Raw genomic sequence first — 27,990 nt, 5'->3', positions numbered from 1 at the left:
GCAATAGTTTGCAGCCCCCGTGAGCAATTGCAGCTCTAAAACACGACCCAGTTATTATGTCTATACATTATGTTTTTCATGAACAATGATGTCTGTGACAACTCAAGGAATCTATCTTTGCAACCTCGTAGTTTGCTGTCTAGAATCATATTCATTCTTATATTGTTATTTCTAACTTTGATTCTGGAGAGAAAAATAAGAAAAATAAGATTTGTGTGGTTAGTGTATGTTTTTTCTAATGATAGTAAACTGTATCTTAAAACTCAATAAACATATTTTTAAGTGCTTGATTTCTTTATTTTTGGACAACTATAACTTCTTCGATTAAAAAGTTACAAATCAGGATTTAAATATTTTATTAATGAAATCAATACTTTTTTTTTTGTGTCGACTAGCATTTAGCAAATATTTGGCAGCTCCATCTTCTATTATTATTGTCCGGGGAAAAGTTAACAATTAAATTTTATTTCTATAAACGTGTTAAACTTTACTTTTTGTCTTTCTTAATATTAAACATAAACTTTACTTCTGTCATTATAAATAATTACATTAATTTAAATTTTCTCTCAATTATTCTTAAATTTATATCTTTTTCCATAGACAAATTACATGTCCATTAATTAGGGGAAAAATGACCAAAACATGTATACTATGTTTCCTTGACCAAGTGAAGGGTTGTAGCTTATGACTATCTATAAGATGCAGTATATGTACATGAAATAGCTCTATCCTATGTGAAACCAAAATTTAAACTTGATACATCATCCCAACTTCAAGAGATGATGCATGAGGCACACCAGTGACAAAGGAGGGTGACCTGCTATTTCTTCTTAGGAATTCATACACTATATTAATGGCTATTTTTTTCACCATGCTAGACCCTGGTTTTGCTCTCAAGTGTGTCTGTCCTATAATGTAAGCTACCCCACCTTCCCTTGCTTCCATAACCTCCTCCAACTCTTTCTTTGCATCTGTGTTAATCTTTGGACTCTCAGGTACCAAAAACCTTACCCTTTTCTTCTGCTGCTTTATAACATTTGGTGACTTTATCTCCTTCAGTTCTGATGGCCCTGCATTCTCTACATTCTCAACATTCTCTACATTGTCCTCACTCATCAAAAGGGAATGAGTAGAACAAGTTCCAACAACTGCCATTCTGTCATCCTTTCCAGGCTCATCATTTGAAGAGCTCAATCCGGTTTTTTCTGTGCGAATGAACTCTGCTATGCTGCACAAAAGATCATTCTCAAACTCAACATCATCTTTGTGGACATCACGGTATCCATATCGCACTATGCACCGGTAGAGTCTGAACTCTTTTGGACCAACGCGGCCAACCAGAAACCGTTCATCAGGTCTAACATGTGGAACTGGCACGTGTTTGATGCAGAGGAAAACTAGGACTTCATGGAAGGCTGGGAGGTTGGTTACAAAGTGGGAGAAGATTACTGGAATTCCAGAAACTAGCTCGGTGTGTATAAGGCCAACCCCACGCACTCTGACTATGCCTATGCTGGGACCTAGGCCGAGAAGCCAGTTGATGGAAACCTTGTTTTGAACATCATATTCATACTTTTTTAGTGTGCCGTAGTGCCAGACATACATGAAAGTCAGAAATACAAGAGCCAACGCTATAGGCACCCATGCTCCTTGCAGGAACTTGATAAGAGAAGCAGAGAAGAAGAGAGCCTCAATGGTGCCAAATACGAAAACAAACCCAAGTGCAAGGAGGACATTTTGGTGCCAGCATAGAACAATAACCAGTGACATCAAACAGGTGGTCACCAGCATCACTGTGATTACTGCCAAACCTGTTGTGCAAAGTAAAGTGTGCCATATAATTGTCAGAAAAAGCACATACCGTTAACACACCTCTCCCCCTTCCCAGTTATTATCTTAAAAAGAGAACTAAATGTCTGCTTGCATACCAAAGTTAACTTCTGAGTTGCATTATTCCCCAGAAAAACTACAATTGCATCTTAGAAATGAATGTTTTTTATGCTTCTAGTTCCATATCATATTGCTGCAAAATTAATGTATAGATGAATAGCAATCAGTGTCATACCTGAGGCATTACCCAGGCGCTTTGTGTCTCTGAAACAAACAGTTACTGCCAAGCACAATATCATCAATAACCAATTGACCTCAGGGATATATATTTGCCCATGAATTTTTGATGATGTGTGAATCACTTTCACTCTCGGGAAACAACTTAATGCAGAGCACTGCTTGATGATTGAGAATGTTCCAGTGATAATGGCTTGACTACCAACAACTGCAGCTAGTATGGCTATAACCAGAACAGGCCATCTCAATTTCTCTGGAAAGCAAAAGAATGAAAACGGTCAAATAGCTGAGACTTCCCCCATCATCTACTTTCTCCAGCAAAAAGAATGAATTACACCACCTACCTGGTACAGATACGTAAAACCCAAAGTGATAATCTTGCTCAATGTCATGATGTTTAGATAGATAAGCAGCTTGCCCCATATATGCAAGAATTAAAGATGGATAAACCACAGATGTAAAAGCAATCTGCAGAAGAGATGGTAAATAAATAAGCATTAACAAAAGCTATTGAGCTGCATAAATAACACTGACAAGAGTTATACTATGTTTAGTTCATTAATCTTAGTGGGAAGAGAGGTTAAGACTTGTCAAGGAACATAAATTACAATTTAAAGTGAACCAGTCATGATAAAAGACCCAACAAAAGCAAAACTTGAAGATGTCACATTGCTAAGTCTACTACTGTATCATGTTTACAGTATACGGTGTATAATATTAGGTAGATCCGTTATCATACAGCAAACAAAAACCAAATAAATTACCATACCTTGATTGATAATTGGCTAAAGTGCCCAAGATCAGCAAACATGGCTTCTGCTCCTGCAAAAGTGCAATTGAAATGGTATTAATATTGACAACAAACTGATGTGTAAAATATAAGTTAATCATCAAGTAGACCAACCGACCTGTGATGCACAGTAAAATTCCACCAAGGGCCATCCAACCTCCCTTTTGAGTTTTCCTCAAGAGTTGGAAAGCATAATATGGAGAGAGTGCTTTGTATACATGGGGATTCCAGTGAAATATATTGTATATTCCAATGGTACTAATGCAGAAAAGCCACACAATAATTACAGGAGCAAACAAGAAGCCAACTCTGTGCGTGCCATAATGCTGAAGAGCAAACAACCCTATCAATATGATGCATGAAGCTGGAACTTCAACATCTGCCAGGCATCAAGTTTAAAACTTCATATCAGCAAGGAATGTTCCGCAGTTCTCACATAATATAGAAGAGTGATATCAAAATTTAAGTAAAAATAAAAAAAACAAATGATGGGCAAACAAAAATTAAAGCACATTGGACCAGCAACTAATTTTCTGCCTTTTATTCTCTAATTCTCAAGAATCAAACTCCAATCTGTAAAAAAATAAAGATAAAAGTTGGTAATGGCCATCCAAGTTTAAAGAAGTCCTGTCACTTGATAACAGCTATAAGACAAGCAATTTCCCCTCATCAGATAAAGGGCACATTTGTTTGGGATTTATTATATATTCTTAATTAAAATTATAAAATAATAAAAATCATTATAATTATGAAATATTTTGAAAAATAGAGTGTTGCTTAAAAGCCAAAAATAATAGCATATGAAGAAGAGCCAGTAACAAGGTTACATCATATAATCACATTTTATTTTAAAGCTTAAACAGATAGGATAAGAAATCACACAATGCCGAATCGACAAAAACACAAGAATAGGCTAGCTAAAACATTTGTATTTCACTCGTAATTTTAACAATAACTGATTATTAATCACAACCGATAACATTGAAATAACTGTTTTCACTGTAGCCACAGTATAGCTGGTTATTGCCGCAGAGTTAGGCTCATGAAGCACAACTGATGTTAGGATCCCCAAAAATACTCTGTTGAAATAAAAATTTATGAGTAAACACAACCCAAATTTCAATTATCGCCAGAATTGAGTGAGACCAGTATGGAAAGTGTCAAATTCAGAAGATACAGCACAGTATTTAACAGTCCACCCAATCTATCAAACAGGTTGCTTAAGTCACATGTTAAATGCAATCCCTAAAGCATTCTCTGTGATTGTGAGTCTTCACGTGTGACTCATGAAGATTCTTACCAAATATAGGACACCCTAAAAATGCACAGACAAATGCAACAACATGACTTGTACTTAATGCACAGTTCCTCACAAGAAGAGTATTGAGTATAAACTACTAAGCAACACCCACAAAGCGGAGAAAATATAACATACACAACTAAAGAGAGAAACTTTTAGTGATGTAAGATTATTGGAGAAAACAGAACTTTTTTCATGGAATAAAACATGCTCAGGTCAACAGGAATCTCCTTTAGATCAATTGGTAACAAAATTATGCATGAAGCTTCCAATTATGACCAGTATCCAACTTCTAAACAAACTAATAAATAATTAGGCACACAAAAAATCAAACTGAACTTACATGCGTGCGTCTCCTTGGACATTGAAAGCTCCAATCCAGAAACAGCCGAGAAAACTGCAAGCATTCATCCAAATAATCCAACTCAGTTCCCCAATAAAATCCGAAAGTCAAAGAACAAAACTTACATACAGTCCCCGATGTACTTTTACCACTGTTCACTAATCAAGATCAAAGTTTCACCTGGAAAACCTATGTCCATCTTTCATTCAAACATATATTACGCGAATTATCAAGATGAAACTTCAACTCTAACACAAGAACCACACCAAAAACACACAAAAAAACTGCATCTAAGTTTTCTCCAAAGTCAAAGGACAAAACTTACGCCGAGTTCTTCAAGTGCTTTTAGTCTGTTCTCTTATCAGAATCAGAGTTTCATTTCGAGAAACTATATTGACCTTCAATGTAAACATTTATGTAAAACATTGAGACGAAACTTCAATTTGAATCGAAAAACACAATAGAAGCACACACAAGGAACTGCTTCTACAAAACAATAACACAATCATTGACCTCACCAGAAATAGCCGGCGTGAGGATGCCATCCCCAATGACCATGCAAGTCCCAATCAGAGCCAGAACGAGTAAAACCCTCTGCAGAACCCTGTGCCTCTCAAACGTGCTTTTGAGCCGCAACGCGAAGCTCCTCTCAGGAGCCGCGCCGCGCGAATCCTTCTTGTACTCCGACAACTCCTCGTCCGCCACCTGGCAATTCGGCAGCGAACTCACCCGCGCGTGGCGGCACAATAACGAGTACAACGCGAACGTGCCTCCCTCGCCGTTATCATCAGCTTTCAGCACAACAAACACGTACTTCACCAAAGGAATCAGCGTTATAGTCCAAAACACCAGCGACAAAACGCCGAAAACCTCGTCGTTGCTCTCTGTGTGCTTAATGTCCTCCGCAAACGTGCTTCTGAAAACGTACAACGGCGAAATGCTCAAATCACCGTACACTACACCCAGACTCTGGTACGCCAGAGTCAGAACCGTTCTCCACGACTCTCTCTGCAGTGAAAGAAAAAAAAAACTCAACATTCCCAGACAACGACAATAACAACGACAATAAAACAACAACGACGACAACGTTGTTCACATCGAAATTGAAACATTGCTGGTTTGGTTGGTTCTCTCACCTTAGCAGAATATCGACGAGTTCCACCTTCTAGATCCATCGGATGCCTATTCCTGCGTCTCAGAGAAACATTTTCAGGGGAAAATGAAGGTCACACAATCGCTGAAACAAGTTCAGCATTGAGAAATTATGTGTGCTACATATATTGAGTGCGGAATTATTTAATTCAAAAATTATAAAAACAAGTAAATTAGACCTGTATTTTTTAATTGTAACAATAATTACGATTTATGAGATAGTAATAATAAATATAAGAAAAATAATAATATCTAAAAAGTAACTTTCAAGATCGATGACGAGGTATTAAAGAAAAGGAAGGAATCAAAATGTGAGAGTAAAATAAGAAGATTCAACTACGAGAAAAGGACCCTCCCAGCTTGTAGGTTTATTTGGAGAAAATAAAGATGCACACGAAATATGAGTTTGATTATTTGATTTAATTAAGAAGGAAGAGGTTCGGGGAAAGAAGAAAAAAGAAGGAAAAGGTTGTCTTATTTGAGAAGTTATCGTGCAACAAAAAGAGGTTCAAAGCGAAGACGAAAAGCCAGGAATTGTGTGCATAAATAAAAAAAAAAACCAAAGGCAATAGAAGTTCAGTTTGCGTGTGTGTTGAAGAGAAAGTGAAGGATTCTAAGAACAGTGAGAAAAACCTGAACGTTAGTGGTGGGGTTGGTAGGGTTTGGTTAAGTTTAGTCTTCCTTTTGGGCAATTACTGACTGATAAGAGCGTGATCTTTTCCACACGAGTCACACGTTTTAGCTTCGTTTTTGCAATTTTTGGCTTCGGATCTTTAGAGAGTGTAGCAAGCAAGCGTTTATTACAATTGTGTAACACTTCAGATTAATGCACAAAACAAAAAGTCAATAATTTGTGATTATCATCTTTCTACATTTGTTTACGTTTAGTTTTGTAATTCAGACTTTTATGGAATGCTTTTATTACCAGGGATTATTAATCTTATCCCTTTTCCATTTTCTTCATCACATTTCATTGCTGCCACCTCAGAAATTAACTCTCTTCTCACTGTCTCCCAACACTTTCTTTAAAAAACATGTATAAACAGTGACGGAATTAAATTATAAAACTATATTTATTATTTTTTAAATTTAAAAATAAATTAATTCTAATTTTTTGTTAAAATATGTGTCAACATTGGTAACCGATGAATTTAACTATGCAAGACAGTAACAGTGTTAAAAATCCAAATGATTAAAACTGTTGATAAGAACAGACATTATTGTGTATGGTAGACATCACAGAGAAAGAGTTGTTATAGATAAGTGATTGTGCAGCACTGAAATTGATAGGGCCAAAGGGTGTTTTCTTTCTTTTGGTAATAATTATAGAAACTGGTGATGTTGTTGTGACCAGTTATTATAACTATCCAGTTATGCATATAAAGAATGTGAAGAAGAGCAATAAATGTAATTAGGTTCTAGCAACAGCTGGAGAGAGAGTGCAGAGAATGAGAGACCCTTTGATTTGAGATGTTGTTTTTGTTATAAAGCTAAGACATTTAATGAAAGGGTGTTTTTAATTTTGTTTAAGTTAATAAAGTAAGTGAAGATGATTATGGTTTTGAATAGTAGAAATGTGGTGGTGTTGACAATTAGAGATGATAGGTTATCAAAGTAATAGAAAATTGATTAGTGTTGTTGTGTATAAGCACAGTCTCATATTTGCCATAAATATTGCTTTGTGCGGTGGCCGAAGTGGAATCTCATATTCAGAGAAAGTCTACATGCCACTTTTTTAACACTATTTTCTTTGTCCTTTTCAGAACCTAATATTTGATAGCAACCACCACTCTTTTTTTCTAATCATGTCACCTTAAAACATGAAAAAAAAAATAACATCAGGGGAAAATGCTAATGGAGATACAAATAGTGTAAAACCATGTATTTTCCTTCCTCCTGAATCAGGTAAAAAAAATATTTTCTTTAAATGATTAAAGAATATAAATAGAAAATGTTGATTCTTTTAAGATTTTAAATTATACATAATTATTATCCGTTTCAGGGGTTATTAAACAATTTCGTAAATTTATTATAAATTTTGGTGAATTAAGTAACCTCTAAAAAGTATAGTAGTTGTATCTAGAAAGTTCGGATAAATTATTTTCCGTGTTAAATTATGTCATTTTAGATAATAGTAATCAATTATCACTGAAAAAATAACTTGTTTAGACAATTGAAAATTAGAAAAAAAAAAGTTTTATCTTAACAAAAATAAGCTTGTAATATCCAATTCATTCTTCTCAAGATTTAAGTGGAATACGGGTTATGATTTGTGTGGTTGAGGAGGTAAAGGAATGTCCTAAAATCACCTAGTGTCGAAAAAAACAATAATACAAGAAAATATTGATAAAATAAAGTTGGAAAAATAAAGTTTTCATTAACAATGAATTTGATCTCTTAACAAAAAGTTAACGAATATAAAACATGTTAATTAATAAAGTTATCCAATTAAAACCTACCATTATTTAAACTAAGTAATAGTAGTATTAAAAATATTAGAGTAATTAAATGATAACAATGACATTAAAACTACACAAAAAAGAAATTATTGAATTTTTTTTAATAAGCATTTGAATATGGTATAACTTTCTCAATGGATTATATACTTTGTGGAAGGTATACCATTTAATCTTATAAAGAAAATGAGTTTCTCTTTACAAATTATTAAAAATGTGGAACTCTTGTGTATTTGAACTTTAAAGAGATGAATTGGTGACAGATCAAATAATAATGATAAGTGATGTAACGCATATGAAAATAAATGTGTTACTCCCTTTAGTGGAATGGTGCAGATATAGGATTTTGGACATTTGTGAATAAAGATAAATAAGAAAATAATATATTAAAGATATTTCGTTATATTTGTTATTGTACATATAGTTGAGTAGTTATTATTTGTAATTGAGCTATTTCGAAGTGAATTTAGTTGCAAATATGTGCATTATTCAGATATTAATAATTGCTTGAGGTATTCGAGAGAGTAGACAAGATATAAAAATGTGATAGTAATTTTGAAAATTTTACGATAGGTCTTTGTTGAAAAAAAAAATAGAAGTCTATATTAATTTATATGTTTTGGTTTTTAAGGAACCAAAGCTTTGCAAAATTTTCAAACTTATCATTTATTTTAACTATTTTATCTGACCACAAACGTATGAGTTTCAATTTTTGGAAAACAAAACCTATATAACCTAAATGTTTCGGTTGGCAGATAATCAAGACTTAAAAATTTATTAAAATTTCAAAATATTTACTGAGCTAAGAGGATTAGACTTTAGTTATAAGTAAATCGAAATTTATTATGTTTTATGTTTCAATTTTTATAATAACTAAAGTCTAAAACTCTACCTAGAGTTAATTTTTGCGAAAGTTTCACCTTGGTCAAGTTTGTGTCTATAATTTGTGAAAGTCTTTGTGAAACCCATTACAGATTCACGAACGCCATAGTCTTCATTGCAGCTTCCTTCCCCCCGTCCGTTCTCCTTCATGACGTCAAAGAGATCTCCAATGTCTGCCACCGACGTCACTGAAGGAGGTCTCGAGGACCTTCCTTTTTGTCGTTGAAGCCCACTTGTTGAGCACCTTCATTCTCACCACCGCTCAACGTAGAGTTGATGAGTGATTTTTTGTTTTTTTTGGCAACGTTGGTTGAGCTTGTGTCTTCCTTGATTCTTTGTTCTTTGTTGGTAATGTTTGGGTTTTTTTGTGTTGTCATTGTTCTCCTAGTATTGTTGCATTGTGGTGGATTGTGTAACTTTCCAAAACTCATCCAAGATTGCATCTTCCTCCATTGTTGCTCGTGTTTTACATTCTTAGGTTCCCATTACTATCTTCAAAATTTATTTTTAAAATGAGCCTATATTTTTTTTAATAGAAAAATTTATTTTTTGTATGTTAGATATGTGATTAATTATATGCTTAAACATATTGATTTATTTTGTTTGATTTGTGATTGTTGTTGCATTGAGTTAGCCTTAGTTTTCTGTTTGAGATTCAATACAAAAATTATTTATTATCTCCAATTTTTTTGAAGAAATTGTATTTTTCTAAAATTAATACTCGTCATCATCATATATTATACATACTCATATACATAATCATATACATAATCTTGTTTCCAATTCATATTATAAATCAATTCATACTTCATAATAAGTATTAAAGCATTAAGACAACTTAAACTCGATAAAGCTTAAAAGAAAAGAAAACCAAAAACGAATACAGCAAACAGGGCGCTCAACGCCAACACCACTAAAAGAGTGGCACTCAATGCCAAAGATATCACTCAACACCCCAACATCGTTTGCTCTTGGGTTTTGCACCGCTCAACGTCCAAAGGGAGCGCTCAACACCCATAGAACAAATTGCCCTCTATTTTGGCAATATTGAGCGCCACGTTATACTAGATGACAATCACTTTGAAACTTGATTTGGTTGCCCCTAATACATGTTCAAATGACCAAAATGAAATCTTAGACAGTATAATTGATTCAAAAATAGTTTCATAACTTAAATTGGATTCCAATTTGGTTATTTGGTCAGTAAAGAAGATTCAACTGATCATCATATAACCCAACACTCATGTATCAGATTTCTCATGCTTTAAACCATATTTATAGTGCACTGTATGGCCAACTAAGTCCAAAATGGTCTCAAGGCGAACACCAAACAAACAAATTTACTTTTAAGACCATTCCTCTAAAATTTTACCTATCAAAACCTTCATTTAGACCAAAATCAACCATCCATAACCTATTGTCAAACTAAAGTTCTGTGACTAATTGATCAACCAAAATAACAACTTATCATTCACAAATTATTAAGAATCAATTACCATTAAGAAAACATCTCATCATATCAAAAACCAATTTCAAATCCAAAATCATTCAAAACAAACCAATACAAATCATCAATTTCACAACTTTTCAAGCAAGAACGTAGACTCATGAACCTCCAAATAAATAAACAAATATTAGTTACCTTCCTTTACCTGTTAGAAGATCAAACGACCCTAATGAACCCAAACAACTCCCACAGATCAAAGGACACTAATTATGCCTACAAGCAACAAAATTATGATCAATGTATATTGATAGGACCACTGATCAACAGAGAGTCTTATAGAAGACTCAAACTTAATATGCAAAACAAAAAAGGCTAACATGTAAGAAAAAATAAAACTGACCAAAGAAAGGAGCAGAAAGCAAATTTACTCTAGTGAAGAAACCAATCAGTTAGACTTGAAGATCTCGTCGTTCTGATCACTCAAGCGGTCTCTAATTTTCAAACAGATAAACATAGACAAATAAAACCCATTTATAACAAAATTATTTATATTAAAATCTTTTAATATTAAAATAATCGAGTCTTACTATTTTTATACTATTATCACTTATAAAATATCATTTTCTAAGTCTTTACAAACATCACTCATTAAACTACAATATTCTTATAATAATTAATATAATATGCATGTTCACCTACTTAGTATATATTATATGCGGTTTTTTCTAATTATATCAATAATTTCAATTCATCCAAAATTAATTTGTTATCAATCATAGTTATTGATTTTTTTTCTATTAAGTACTTAATTTAATATATATTAAAACATTTACTCAAAATTTTTATCTTAACTCTAGCATTCCATATTTAACTACTTTTTTTAATTAAGTTTTTTTTTCATTGACAAGGCTTCAACTTCAAATTTTACCGAAAAGATTAAATATTTAGTGTTACTAGTATCAACAACTACTTCTTAGTTTCACACAGCATACCTTTACTAATTTGTATTTAGCTTATTTAAATTTAAATATAATCTTTGAAATAAAATCAAACACACCAATTAAGAAGAAATAAACAAAAATAAAGAGAGAAGGAACATCTGGGTGGAAGAAGGTTAAACAACTATTTCTCCATTTAAGTCCAAAACTATATATCAAAGTTACTTAAAAATTATTTCAGTTCCATTTCTAAGTAATTCAACCTCATTTTTTTAAAAAAGGTATTATTTTATCCATTAAAATAGAAAATATTATTATGTATAATAATTAAATCTAAATTTAAAAAATACATGTAAGGTTACAATTTATTATTATAATTTGTAATTTTTTATTTCTTCAAACTTTTTTTATAAGAAGATTGACTAAGAAAACACTAAGTTGACATGTGACGTACATTTTGTCTACAAAAATCTCAATGCTAACTAATAGCAAAACATTCTCAAAGCATTATGGTCTGCCATTCATACCATTTCCTTTATTCATGTCCTTTTGTTGACTTCATTTCACAATTTACAATCCATTAAAAAAAATTAATATTAAATTTCTTATAAAATTATGTGAAACATTTTCAAGAATATTTTGTTTACAAATTAAGAAAAAAAATGCTCATACATTTCTTTCGAAAGACCTCCATTATCTTATTTTGTTCTATGGAAAACATTCGCCAAATAATATTATCAATTTTACTTTTTGAATAACATGAGACTATTTTAATATTATGTATAACAAAATTATTATTATTTAAAAACAATATTATAATTTTTAAATTTAAACTTTTTAAAAAACTAATAATTTTGGTGACAGCATGAATGCAGAAACAAAAAAGTAGTTGAGAACCTGAGAATATTCATAAATTGAGAGATGACAAAATTGGAGAGAATGCGTAATGAGTATATTCAGAATTATTATTATTATTATTATAATTATTATTATATGTTACAAACAAACACTCACTAATGCGTACTTGCCTATGCCTTACGCGTGGCCAATGCACGCTTTGAAATCATTTCACAATTATTAACTAAGTTTCTGAAACCATAAGAATATTTTTTTTTTAATTTTTCAAATGATTAAAATACTATTATAATATTTATGCTTGTAATTTAAAATACAAAAACTGATATAATTTATAAAAAAAATTACATAGAAATAATGAGTTTTGATGGATGAATTGTTATGCAGGTCATTTTCTTTACAGAGAAGTGGCACACTATTTTAATGGAGATTATTTCATCTCATCATCTTCTTCTTGCTGTCTCTATGTTACCAAAAGGTAGGTCTTTTTGAGTTCATGAAACCTAATCGACCCATACAAAATTAGGCAAAGAAAATGACAACATAAATGCATTAACATCATTCTTCTTATTCATAATTAACAGATAAAACTTTACACGATGGCCCACTAATAATTAATACCAAATTTAACCCACATGCTTCATTTGGTGCTTAATTAGGTATAATCCGAACAAGAGAAAGACTAAATAATAATTATTCCACTAATCACATACTTGTCAGCCAATACGTATCAATTGTTAGCTCAAATTCAAAAGGGTATGGAACTATACATAGTATGAGCAAAAGCAACTACCTCTCACAAATCAACACATTCGCTTCAGAATAGTAATTTATTAGGGTTATAAGTAAGTAATTAATTACAAGCCTAACAATAATTTTGTAAAATTGAGTTGTAAGATGAGAATTAATGAATTGTGTTTTGTTGTCTTAAAGGACTATGACATCTTTGTATTTTCTTAAGTATATATAATTTATTTATTTTTATTGACGTAGAATTTTGAGGTACAATAAAATAAAAAGAGGAAAATAATATTAGGTAAAATAAAAGTAAAAGAAGTTTATGGTATTAAATAATTTTATTAGTTGAATTTTCTAAAAGTGTGGTAGAATAATAATTGTAGTAATATAACTTATTTGAAACAAAATTGTATGAAAATGATGTTGAGTGGTCAACAAAAGAACTGGCCGTGCTTGTAAGAGTTATACCTTATTGAGTGGTCAGTGTTCGTTTCAATAGAGGATCGGGTGGACCAGAAAAAAAAGGGAAAATAAAATAAATTAGGGTTTCAAATTTTCAATTCCTTTTTGTAGCTTATTTGCACCGACTTTTATATATATATATATATATATATATATATATATATATATATATATATATATATATATATATATATATATAATTCTTTTAAAAGGTATTTTCTTTTTGTCTGTGTATATGTGTACATTAAAGAGGAAAATGTTGGATAACACGACGTTTTTGACAGAATAAGAAAATGATTTGGTACATAATAGCTGCTACAACAGCTATGCATTGAAAACAATGGTTTATTATTGGTATATGATCTTTATAATTTATTTAGATCTTAATCTCACTTTATTAATATTTAGTGTTATTTTTAATCTGTATAAAAAAACATTAAGATGAAGTCATTGCATGACAAAGAAAATAAACACTATAATGAACAAAATAATTGATTACAACATCATAAAATACTTTTAATAATTTTATAAAATATCAATTAAAATGAGATATTTTCTTTTCAATAAAACGTGACAATATGGTGGTGATAGTACCTATCATATCACAGAACAATGCAAATACATAGAAAAGAAGTAATGCAACAAAACGAAAATTAGTCAATCTATAATTATTGCTCATCAGAAATTTGGTCAAGTTTGACCATAGTTTTTTTTATGAGAAAGAGAAAAAAAAGATTTAAGCACTAAAGATTAAAATGGAGGAAAACTAAAGATGAAATTTCCACTACTCTCTCTAATCAATAAAATATTAATTTTCATACTTGAATTGTAAATTAAATTGAAATACTTTTTATGCAATTCTGAAATAGACGTATCCAACCATAGGCTATTTAAGAAAATTGAATTAGCTTTATTTCTAAGATACAATTTTTTGGTATGATCTAATTTTATGTTGAGTTTATAAATATTTTCATCACCTATTTCAAAAACTAAAACAAATAATAAAAATATTTTTAAAATTTAAGCTCATATATTTATAAAATTACTTTTTAATTTTAGATATAATGTTTATATATATATAACATCCCAAAATATAACGTTTAACTATATAATAATCAGTATATTAATAGATCAGTTGTTAACTATAATACAAAGTATAAGCTTACAGTTATTCAAAAATAACTATAAAATTCAAACTTTATATACAAATCGGACTAAACAAAACTATTTACAAAACTGATATAAAGAAAACTAACAGTAGTATCCCCTTCATCAAGTGTCCGTTCCAAGGAAACCTCATCTCTTTCTGCTCACATCCATAGGAAGATCATAGCCAAGCAAGAACACAACCACATACAAACACAAGCACAAACAAAAGGGTAAGCTAGATATAAAAAGATTCATACAATGTTATAATATATTAAACACCTTAATTCATTCACATATAACAACCAACTTCAAACATCCTAAACATGTTAAGACCTAAATTGAACTATCCAGACTTAGAATGATTGTCTAGCTATGGCAAGTTGTGCACTTGTGGTGGTCTCTACTGCTTTGCAAAACCATTGTCAATGGACCTTACCCTACCACACTCACAAGGTTAGTTTGTTCTACGCCTTGGATCACACTGGAAGCATCCAAGACTAAGACCTCTTGCTTGAGAATGAAAGACCATTAGAGTTTCAGAATAACTCCCAAGACTTAGTTCCCTGCATTCATTCTAAACATACTTGAACCTCACTAAGAAGAAGTTCAACCTTGAAACTTAATTTCATAACTTTGAAACCATACTTAGAACCATATATTTTGCACATTGAATTCCAATCCAATAATATAATAGGGTATAATAATAACAGAGGAACTTTTAAACCATTCAAAGAATCAAACATACTCAGGATTATCAAGGAATTATACTAAAAATAAAATACGAACAAATCCTAGACTAGTCGCTCAACGACCAAGCTTGTTGGGCGATCAAAGAGTCCTCTCGCTCAGCAACCCCACTCGTTGTGTGAATACAAAGACAGTGGTCTAGACCCCCTAACCTCTCGCTCAATGACCCAGCTTGTTGTGCGAACACAGAGACAGTGGTTCAGACCCCCTAACCTCTCGCTCAACGACCTAGCTCGTTGTGCGAATACAAAGACAGTGGTCCATACCCTCTCACCTCTCTCACTCAATGACTCTACTCACTGTGCGAATACACAGATAGTGGTCCAGACCCCCTCACCTCTCGCTCAACGACCCTACTCGCTAAGCGAGACTACATAATTTTACAGCATCAAAACTGCGGAATTAGCACCTTTACCTAAACTTGACCTATTCTATAAATCTTTCCCAACTTTTAACACTCATAGATTGTATTCTAGAATCAAATGTAACTAACTAGACGCATCTAAACCACCCTAAACACATTTTAAATTTAAAGACCACAAGCTTTTACACTAAATTTCATCAAAACCTCACTTTAGAGACTCAACTCGAATTCCACCAGCTATGGCACAATTTCAAACAACTTAGGGACTTTAACAAGTCCCAAATGACTTACTAACACTCTCCAAACAGATTATACACTAGTGCAGAAAATACTTTAGACGTCTGTTATTTTGGGTTTTTTACGTCTGATCCTGACCTGACGTCTATTCGAGTGACGTTGATGGGATGTCGGACCCTAGTCAGACGTCTATATAAACGTCCGACCTGTACAGATCGGACGTTTATATAAACGTTATGACCTAAATAGATCAGACGTCTAAAACGTTGTTGTATTTGATTGGATCTTTCTCCGCTTGAGGCCTTTCGGGTTGCTTCTGGTTCATGGTGATTCGAGTTTACAACTTTATATTTTAGTTGAAGAGAATGAATTGTACGTTTTTTTTTGTATTGGATGGTTTTAAAAACGTAGTAGAGGGAATGGAAGGAGTGCAAAACGTAAGAAATCGCCGCCCAACGACACGAGCAAAACTGCACAAAAACCCAACGAAAATGCATTTTAATCGGTTCAAATGAAAGATAATTCATCAAAGTGTAATGTAATTGAAGTAAAATTAATTTAAAATGGTGAAAAAGTGAGAAAACGAACCTGAAAAATGTAGCCCGTGGAGAGAAAACACGAGGAAGATAATGAACAGTGAGTGCGCGTAATGGCTGTCTTGCATTCGCGGTGTTTTAATGCAGACATTTAGAAGTCGGTTTCCCCAATAACAGACGTCTAAATGGTTTTAGAAGTCGGAGTGGAGAGATCATACGTCTAAAAATAGAGTCAAAAAGTAACTTTTAAAATTGTTGGGCTGAGTATTTAGAAGTTTGTTTCCCCCATAATAGACGTCTAAATGGCTTTATAAGTTGGAGTGGTGGGATCAGACATCTAAATGGAGTCAAAAAGTGACTTTTTAAATTTTTGGGCTGAGTATTTAGAAGTTTGTTCCCCCATAATAGACGTCAAATGGCTTTAGAAGTTTGAGTGGCGGGATCAAACGTCTAAATGGAGTCAAAAAGTGACTTTTTAAATTTCTGAGCTGAGTATTTAGAAGTCTGTTTCCCCATAACAAACATCTAAAATAGACTATAGACGTCAGACTCCTAACCCAGACGTCTAATAGTAATAAAATATTCATTTTTTTTTTACTTTTACGTATCTTTTTGGCGTCTAATGGAGTTGTCTGACGTCTACATAGACTATAGACGTCAGACCCCCTAATTTCAGATGTCTATTTACTCTTTTTAATTACAAAAATGCCACCGGTCATTTTTTACGTTTGATATTTGGGAGTCAGACGTCTAAGTGGTGATGTCAAAGGCCTTTTCTACACTAGTGATTTGAGCATAAAACTCATAATTTACGTTTTCACTAGTCAATACCCCCAAAAAATAGTTCTCAACCAAGCTAAACTCTGCCTAACCACCACCACATACTCATATCTCATATTTCTTCCACTTTAAAGGCTTGAACAACTCACAAAACATTTCATAACAGACCACAACTCCATTAAACCAAGTTACCATCCTTGTCTCACAACTTCACTACCTAAAGCCTCATCTTTTCCTTCAAAATACTACCAAAACTTCTAAGTTTTCAACTATTCCAAATAGAATTGTAACACCTTAACATACAATTTCAAGTCAAATAATCAACCAATACACTTTTCAACAACATTTCATCACCACATACATAAAACCACTCAATTAACTTGGTTACAACTAGCACATCACAAAATTTTCACCCAAACAGTTTAATACTCATATAAAACATCAAACTTACACCATAAACATCAATTAAAGAAAACTCTAGCTTCCCTTACCTCTAAACCAACTGTCCAACTTCTCAAAACGCTTCACTGATTGCTTGTAACGCAAGAGATTTCTAAACAAACATACAAAACACCCAATGTTGAAATAAACAGAATCCTTAGAACTCTAAATCAACCAAGAACCAATAAAGAAGATAAATTGATACATGCAAAACAATTTCTCTATGCATGATCAAGGATCAAGAAAATACCAAGAAAAAGAATAAAAACTTACTTGCTCTAAACAACAAATTAATCCGTTAGATAGGTAGTCCTTGTCGCAAGGATCGCCTAGACACCACCTGATCGTCAAATAGATGATTTAAAAGTAAGATATCCTAGAGATTGTAGAGAGGTTAAGAAAATAGTGTTTTAGAGAGATAGACAATGTTTTAAGTAATGAGAGAAGTTTAGAAAATTCTATTTATATTATGAAATTATTTTATAATAAAGTACTCAGTCTCATTATTTTAATACTCCTACCAATTCTAATACTCTATTTTTTAGGTTCTTAATATATATATATATATATATATATATATATATATATATATATATATATATATATATTAATAAAATATAATTTTGATATTTTTCCTAAATTATTTTTACTTTTCAAAATACAATTACTATTTTATAAACCGTATATAAAATGTATGTACTGCTCCAATCTAAATCCACTTATATATCTCAACTTATACAAACTAAAAAATATATATTTAATTAAATTTAGTCAGGTTTTTTAACTTAATCCCATCAATTTTACGGATTTGAATATAATCTATATTAAATTAATTTCTACAATCTATTCTCAAATACCATTTCCATGTAATAAATGCACTAGTACACAAATTGTGTACAACGTCGAATATTTTGGGTTTTTAACAGCGAATTCGCGAACGACGTCATATTAGGATACGCTAAATGAACATCAAATTTTGTCGTCGAATTTTGTCAATATACGACATTAATCTATTTCTTTTTAATTTTTTAATTAATTGTGATCTTTTTTACAATTCTATGAGACTTGAAAAGCAGAAAAACAACAAATTTCAGTTTTTGGTATTATATAAAGCAAACAGCAATAACCAACATCAAACAAGTTCAATCAAACAACAACAACAAACAAGTTCAACAAATAAGTTCTTCAATAACCTTCAAAATGTGGGTTCGTCAGAATAAAGTGTCACCACTAGTGATAGAGAAAGCAGAATGCACCTATGAAGGACAAGAGCATGAAAATAATCGGTCAAAACAAACGAAAATCATACATAAAGTAATTAATTAACATGCATTTGTATCAAATGAAAGAAAGATTACATGTGATGGTCGTCAAACTTCGTTCAAGAAAAGTTTGAGAAGAGAACACGGTCTCGCGCGCTAAGATAAAGTGAATGAATTTTCAATCACTCGCTCAAATTTTTATTGAAAATTCACTAACCTTTTAATGTCTAAATTCGACGTTTTATATCCTTTTACGTCGAATTATAATTATAAACGACGTTTAATAATTTTATTTATTTACAAAAATACTACCAATCATTTTTAAAATTGATTATTTAATAGTTGGACATTTATACATTATTTTTGTACTAATGATGAATCTCAATATAGCAAACAAAACTAAAACAAATAGATTAATGATTTAAATAAACTTAATATTACAGAATGAAAAAGTGAATAAACTCATTTGGTCAAAGTTCAAATTAATAACTTAGATGAAACTACGAGGAGATATCATACATTAACATCAACGCCAAGATTATTGACTTTAGCATGTGCTTTAATCATCACATCCACTCGATTCCATGTCTCATAAATTATGACACAATCATATAAAAAAAATATTTTTTTAGCATTATAATTACGTTAGCAACCATTTTGCAGAACCATGTAAAAAAAAAGTATGGAATAACACCTTCGTAGACTTGGACTTATTGTATAACTCAATTGGACCAACATTTGGAAGTCAAACAAAGGAAAAATTGTTCATACTTCAAGTTTAACTAAGGCATAAATTACCTTATAATGATTTTAAATTGCTTTTTCAGCATTTCAATTGTAAATTTTTAAAAAATTATAATCTAAAATAAATCATGTTATTTTCAATATAAAAAATTGTATCATACTAACATAATTTTACCATAATAAGATTAAAATTATGTCATATTACATGAATTACTAACATTAAATTTGTGTCATATTGTTACAATTTCATTGTATTTAGATCATGTTAACACTGTTTATCTTAAATTGTAATTTTTAAAAATTTACACCAATAATTATAGTTTAAATTGTTTCAAGTTGATAAAAAAAACAATCTTAAATTGTAATTTTTTTTAAAAATAAAATTGTCTAGTTTCTAGCATCTATAAATAGGCTAACACTTATCTAATAAGCTTTTCAACTTTATGTATTATTCTTCATTCTTTTAAATGCTATTATTGGAATAAGGACAGCATACCCTATTCTGAAGGGAATGTGTACACGTTTCATTCTACACCAAGACCAAGGGACCAAATGCTCAGAGTCTATCTTGTTCCTCTTTATTATGACTTTTTGTGTCTATAATGTTGGGGGTTTTGGGCTCATGTGTCCTCCAATTTTGAGGGCACCCCTGATATGGATAAACATTGTTAACATGTCTTTCTCAGACCCTGTCCCTCAACACTGCTACTATTATGCATACTTGGGAAATGCACCTCTTTGCATTATTGGTGTATGATTTTTATGGGTGAAAATTTCTTAACAACATAATAAATTTGTTTATAAGATATAATCTACAATCATAATACAATCATTAATTTTAATTGGGTCATTTTCTCGATTGAAGAGAGGGGACAAAGCAGTGTTTGATGTTGAAGACATTCAAGGGCATGATCATTCTAGACAAATGTACAACCAACCAATGACCCTACTTATTTTTAATATGATTTTATTTAAGTTTTCATTTTTTTTATGATATTCCGTGTGATTTCTATTATATATAATTTATATTTGAATTTTAGAATTAAAAAGTGTATGATTACTATTAAAAAATTGTTTCTACGAACTTTGAACTGATTCATGCATCTCAAATTTATGATACTTTTTTTTGTGTACTTTAGGTGACACAGCAAAAAGATATGTTGGAGAAAGAACATAATAAAACTAGAAATTAATTTGAAAAGGCAAAGAAATAAGAAGGCATGCTTTTTAATATCTCATAGTGAGTTGAGTAGAGTAGAGTAGATATTTTATGTATGAAATGAAATAAAAAATACATTTTTAATTAAAAATTAATTTTTTTTATTATATTGTTTCAAAAATTTAAATAAATTTTCATAGTGTTGTAATTTATATGATTAAAAATATTTATATGCTACCTGGATGGCTTCAAAAGGATACAATGTATAAAATGAGAAATCAGTTAGGGTTTAAATTAAAAGGGTCAAAATTATAATTACATACAAGTAGACAATATACTATATTATACTATATGTTATAATTGAATTAGATATCCGTCAAATTGGGAAGTAAGACTTCTGAATGTATAAAATAAATAAATAAGAGTTTTGAATAGAATGGCATGGAATCCATTTGATGAATTATTATATTAAATTTAAACAATAGAATAACTTAAAACTTTATTCTACTTTATGTCATTTGATTAATCTAACGTTTTATGGTAAAGAAACAAAAAGGGTCGGATACACCTAACCAAACCAAACGTAAACTTACCCAAAATAAAAACGAATGTTATGCCGACAAAGACTATAAGCTGTATAAAAAATTAGATTTCTTTATTATATTTGTTTCTAATTTTTAATTTAAATTGTAAGATGTCACAATATCAAAGAGAGTTCTGTGTACCCTTTAATTACACTCCACGTATTTATTTATATTGATAAAGCAAACTACCATTTGTATACCAAATGTCCTCACCAATGTCTTACATTTAAGGACATATCTTTTACATGTTTAGTTGAAAAAAAAAATGGAAGAACCGTTGAAAATTTAAAGTGTGAATTTAAGTAAATAAAAAAATAAAATATTAAATAAAAAATAATGTTAATTTTTTATGTGATTGAATCAAAATCTTATTATTAGTATTGTATCTTAGAGAAATTATAGGTTCAACTCTCTTTGTTAGCAAAATACTAATCATTTATATTTGTCAAATACATTAAATATAGAGAATGATGTTAATTTTTTATGTGATTAAATCTAAATCTTATTGATGTTATATCTTAGATTCAACTTTTTTCTTTACGTTAGCAAAATATTAACCATTAATATTTGTAAAAAAGAAGCCAAAGAAAAAAACCTAAGATGTTTAATTGTTCATATTAATTGGACCGACTTTTTATATGTTTTTGGTAATTATTTTATAGAGAATTAAAAACTGTTAGGGCTTATTATTTTGTTTTCATATATTAATGAAATAAGACAAAAAGCAGACAGGAGAATATTTCAGCCCATTAACTTGTATTATTGTCTTGTCTACTTGGGTTGGCCCATTAACAAGAATGTATAAAATAATTCCAATTTCATGGAAATCCATCATGTGGACCCCCGAAAACCCATCACCAAAGAATATGGATTATGGATTTTGAGGATGAGTAATTCATGAAAACATAAGTGCTTTCTTTTCATATTAATTTAATGTTTTTAAAGTTAATTACTTATCATCACTTTGTTTAACACGTATTAATATTATTACTCAAATTACTAATTTTTTTTCAACTTTTAACTAAAAGTATTGACAATGCTCTTTTTAATTTATTTTCTGAAGTTTCTTCCTTTCATTATTTCTTGTACCAAAATATTTATACAAGAAACATTGAAGATTAGATGGTAAAGTGCATCGGTTTATCGGCTTTAATTTGGCGCACTGTTAAAATTTTGACTCAATCTCCTACTTTATTAATTTTTTAAAAATTGCTTAGTAATACATTAAATAATGTAAATGTTTTTTAAGTCTTTAATTAAATAATTATTGTAACATCCAAAAATACAGTAATAAACTATATAATAGAATAATCACATTAATAATAATCCAGATCAGTCTTATATTAGAGTCGAGCGTACGCTCATGGCCGAACGGCCTTACAGAAAGAGTTACAGATTTAAGCCGTACAAGATAAGCAAACCTGACCGAACGGTTTACAAAAGAAAAACACCGAACGGTCATACTTAACAAAAGGGAAGGTGATCGAACGACCACCTTACTATAACTAGACTATTGACCGAACGTCCTACTGTTCAGTCTTTACTTCAATTTCTTCCAAATTTTCTTCTTCCAGCGCCTCTTCCAACAGCTCGTCTCCTTCTGCTCACATCCACACGGATGATCATTGCAATGACAAGGACGGACGTACAAAACCAGACAACACAGGAAAATAAAGGGTAAGCTTATGTAATTTAATTCATGTATAAACATATATGTTAAACAATCCAACATACAAGAGAATTTCAACGCACGTATCATACAAAACCTATTACTAGACTGATTGTCCGGACTGTATGAAATCTGCGTAGCTACAGGCGTTCGTGCACCCGGGTGATGTAGTAACTGGAATACTCTCATCAGCTGCCACCCGAGGTTAGTCTTATTTGTCCAAAGTACCCCTAAGGACTAGAACCTCCTGTTGTTCTCACACATGACCTACCCTCCTCTACGTGAGGACAAGTACTCACGGAACATCAGGATGAACCGCTAGCATTAGCATGCCCACAGTCATACTTTACAAATTCCAATATTCATCCACGAGTCATTCCTCCCTGGAACGCTCGTTCAAATCCACATCATTTCATTCATATCACATTCTCTTCCTATTTCATTCATAATCATTCTCAATTTCATCTTTCATTATCACTTTTCTCAAATTCATCCTTCATTACCAATAAGTTAAATTTCATCTTTGCTCAAAGATTCTTATGGATACTCGATACCGAACGTTCAATCCTTACTCAGAACGAGGACGAACACTTGGAACGAGACAGAGAAGTCTCCCGTTCCAGAATAGAATAATACAGAGGTGACCACTATTGGTTTGAGAAAGAAACCGAATATAGTCATATATAACGGAAACGACTTAGAACAGATCGCTAATTACAAAGTGAGTCAATTTAGATGAACTGACCCTTGAGAGTTCTAACCGGACACAGAAAGAACTAGGCCAAATACTAAGGCTCTAGGCCAGAATCAAATGGACGTATGCACTTCAAGACTTTCGGAGAAGAATAATTAGAAGGATTCACCTGAAGAAACCGAACGCTTATGAATATTTAGTTTATTTGAATTTACATCAAGAAATCCGAATGCCAGTCAATGACCGAGCACGGTATAGAAGAAAATTCTATTGAAGTTAGACGAACACTATTTTCCATCAAGATAGATTATACAAGAAACGAGTACGAGCGCTTGGTGTAAGACCGAGCACTACTCAGTACGAGCGCTTGGTGTAAGACCAAACACTAATGAACTTATAATAAAAGACTTGATAAATATAGTCAGATACTATTGAAGTAGTGTTTACGAACAACGAAAATATACCATTACATATATATATATATATATATATATATATATATATATATATATATATATATTTAAGTTATCACAGGATACTCAGATACAACTGTGCTTGGCCGAACGCTCAAGCATAGTATTACCACACGAGGACGCTCGTCCTCAACTAGGATTCTCTCCAAATGAAAGAATCCCATTTCAACTATGTTTACCAGAAGAACCGAACGGTCAATGACCGTTCAGTAACGAACGTACACTTTCATATTAGAAATTTCATATTCAAAATTCATTTATATTTGTCTCATTTCTTAACATATAGTTTCATATCTTTATACATTCACATCATAATCAACTTTCATACTTTATACAATTCATATCATATAAGGTTCATATCTTTCATACATTATAACATAACTCAGCCATATTTCATTTCCACTCATTAAATAAACGAACGTTCATGCAATCCAATCATATCAATCATCATGCATCACAGTCATTCAGTCAACTAACGAATGTTCATACAGTACAATAGCATACAAATTAAATTAAATAAGCTTCCCTTACCTCTGAGCGTGAACGTACGTTCCAGACGCAGAAATACAATTTCACCACTACATGTTCTTCTACCGTCAACGCTCGACAATTCCAACTACACCAAGTGACAACCCGACATTATCAGAACCACTCATTTTAAGAATGGTGATTAACACACGAACCCAGAACTGGATTTGCATGTTTAGGAAAACGAACGACAGAGCGAAGAGAAGGACTTACCAGCCCAGCTTCACAAACCGAACGGTTTATCTGGAAGCTCTTGACGCCGGAAGTGCTTCTATGGTGCCGGAATAGTGATCGGAGAAGAGAAAGTGAGTGTTTTCTCAGAGAAAAGATGAAGAGGATGTAGAGAGAAAGAAGAGAGAATGTGGTTCTTCAGAAACGTGAAAAGAGGGTGCATGTAGAGAGTGGAACAGATTTTCTGAAAATCCAAGTTTTGCTGCACACATCACAACGAACGTCCCATCTTCAGTCGACACCTGCTTTCCACTAACTGATTTTCGAATCCTCTTCGCTTGACACCTGGCGTCCGTCATCTGAGTGTCGAGCCCCCATCTTGACACGTGAACTCCACTAACCAATACGTGCGTGAATTTTACTGGTTCTTATATTTGATTTTACTGGTTCTGACAATTATTGTTTTTAATTAAATAAGTTAAAAGAATTATTATTTTTATATGTTAAATTAATATATTATAATTAATAACTAAAATTTGATTTAAAGTGTTAATGATTTAAGTTAATAACAACTAAAAAGGATTTATTTGTACTGCACAACACAACCACCAAGATCTCCCTTGGGCTTTTGCCAAAAATAATAATTTGTTTAGGTGATCGCAAAAAGGATAATAATACAACCATGATTCTTTGCTATCAAAAAGTGCTATCATGTTTACTTTGTCTTTAAATTCCAATAAAATTGAGAGAACACTAAGCCAAGTGATAGCAAATTTTAATTTCATGTTTAGATAATAAGACACCATTTTTTTAGAACATCGGTTGTTCGATTATTTTAATAGTGTAAAGAGATTCTAACAATGATTTTAAATTCATAAAAGAGTTGAGATATTTTAGAATAGAGTATAAGTAATCATTATAAAATGAGTACTTTTAAAAAAATATTAGTTGTATTTATAGAATTAAATTGAGTTTATGTTTTTTTAAAATAATATTTAATAATATAATAAATATAACCAGATAAATCATATTATCAATATTTAATTATAATAGATAAATATGATCTAAATAAGAATAGTTTAAATTGTTTCATAATAAAAATATTTAAAATTTTTTATTGAATTATATTTTTTTAATATATTTATTGAATAAAATAGAAATACTTCTAAAAGTAACAATAAGATAAATGGTAATAAAAGACCTTTATAAACCTAACATTATTATCTACTAATTGGTTAATAAATATTACATGTATAAGAGATTTTGAATTAAAAATCCTATATTACTTATAGGCAATTAATAAAGAATATTTGTAGTGCTTTGAAAGGATCCACTAAGTACTATCAGAGTTTTAGGTTAGTTTTGGTAATTGTTTGGATGAGTGTAAAGTGAATAGTGGAATAATCATACCTTTATCAAATATTCTTTTTAATCGGAAAATAAATTTTTTTTCAAGTGCTATAATAAATAAATGTTCTCTAATTAAATGACATTTGTAAGATTGTTGGAGTCAAACAAATTAAATAAACTGCGCAAGTAAGAAAATATATAAGAAAAATAATCTACGAATTAAAAAGAATTATTCTAAATTTAATATCTCAGAATTTAAAAATCAGATATATTTAAAGTTTCTCCTCTTGAATTTTAATCCAAATATTTACTCCATTAATTTGTTACGAGTGGACTCCCATCCATTGGATTTATAGATTTAGAAATTAATCATTAAGTGTTCTGATGTTTAAAGTTAAATGTTATTTTAAATATATATATATATATATATATATATATATATATATTATTGGGAATTGATTTATAATTATAAATTAAATGATGAGAGAGATATATATTAAATTATTTATATTATAATATTTTATTTATATTTTGAGTTATCTTCTAGAATATACAGTTAAAGATAAACATTAATGTTCAAATTAAATTGGTAACTTTTTGTGTTATTTGGGTTGCAAAGTGAAGAATTTTCATTAGCTATAACTATTATATTTTGAAAAAGAAATATAAATTTAGTAATTTTTTTTATAAAATTATTTTTGACAACTAAACTAAAAATGATTATTTATATCTATACAATATTTTATTTCACTATTTCAATTTTATTTTAATATTATTTTTATCCTTAATTTAAATGTGTTTTGCAAAAATATTTTTTAATTTTCAAATTAATCATAATTTATATTTGTGAGTACTTATCCTAAGAATTTCTTTAGTAAACACTTATTTTAATTCAAAAAAGATTTATGGAGTGACAATTAAGTCTGAAAAAAATTCTAGTTAGTAGATTCTTAGATATTAGTTTTGTTATGCACATTGGTCCTTACAGTTTGCTATTGTTTTTTTTAGTTTTTGAGTCTCTTTGATTAAGGTTTGATGTTTTTACTTTGATTTCATCTCTCCGAAACTCCTTTTTGTTAGTGTTGTGGTTTAAAGTTTAGGATTACAAATCCTAATAATTGAGGTTTTTAAACATAGGTTGGATTTATGTATTAAGAAATTACAAAATTGGCATGATGAAAGTTGAAAAGTGTTCTTCGGTGAAGGATAGAAGGAAGCATGAAAAGCAAACACAATTAAGGCCGAAGAAGCATGACGCAACTAAATTATGTTTGTGTAAATTAGGCCCATTTTTTTATTCTTCTCATCATTACCTCTTTTCAAATTCTAAATTTTCTCTCCATCTGAGTATATAGGATTTTAGATTTTCAATTTTCATGTATTTTGGATGCATTTAGCTTACTCCTGTCCCAACTATAATATAAATATTTGCAATTTATAAAAAATTGGAATTAAAGTTTCTTTTTTCTTTTTTTTACAATAAAAATGTCTTGGAGAAAACATTCATAATAACTTCTTATCCATTTATATGTCAATATTTTACATATCTATAATTTCATAAAATATTACAAAAAAACATATATTTTTGTACAATATTAAGAGTTTTACATTATAATAAAGGTTTAATCCTTTTCGACATCCCTATTTGTGTAGGAATGTCTTAGATAGGTCC

The 27,990-nt window shown here is 30.6% G+C and overlaps 1 protein-coding gene across 1 annotated transcript; it reads right to left on the bottom strand.

Annotated features, from left to right (window-relative positions):
- Positions 1-570: 570 nt before the first annotated feature.
- On the bottom strand, positions 571-6,278 carry LOC124825373 (potassium transporter 6-like). Its single transcript, XM_088093844.1, has 8 exons — positions 5,637-6,278; positions 5,019-5,508; positions 4,501-4,554; positions 2,976-3,236; positions 2,837-2,889; positions 2,412-2,535; positions 2,066-2,320; positions 571-1,811 (listed from the first exon to the last, which is right to left on the bottom strand). The coding sequence occupies exons 1-8, from the start codon at positions 5,673-5,675 to the stop codon at positions 748-750; spliced, it is 2,340 nt and encodes a 779-aa protein (XP_087949970.1). The 5' UTR covers positions 5,676-6,278; the 3' UTR covers positions 571-747.
- Positions 6,279-27,990: the final 21,712 nt, after the last annotated feature.

This window comes from Vigna umbellata, chromosome 7, assembly GCF_029865625.1.
Source record: "Vigna umbellata cultivar VRB3 chromosome 7, Vumbellata_1.0, whole genome shotgun sequence".
In the NCBI taxonomy this organism is placed as follows: Eukaryota; Viridiplantae; Streptophyta; class Magnoliopsida; order Fabales; family Fabaceae; genus Vigna; species Vigna umbellata.
Note: the sequence above shows the minus strand (reverse complement) of the source record. Positions and strands in the feature narration are given on the sequence as shown.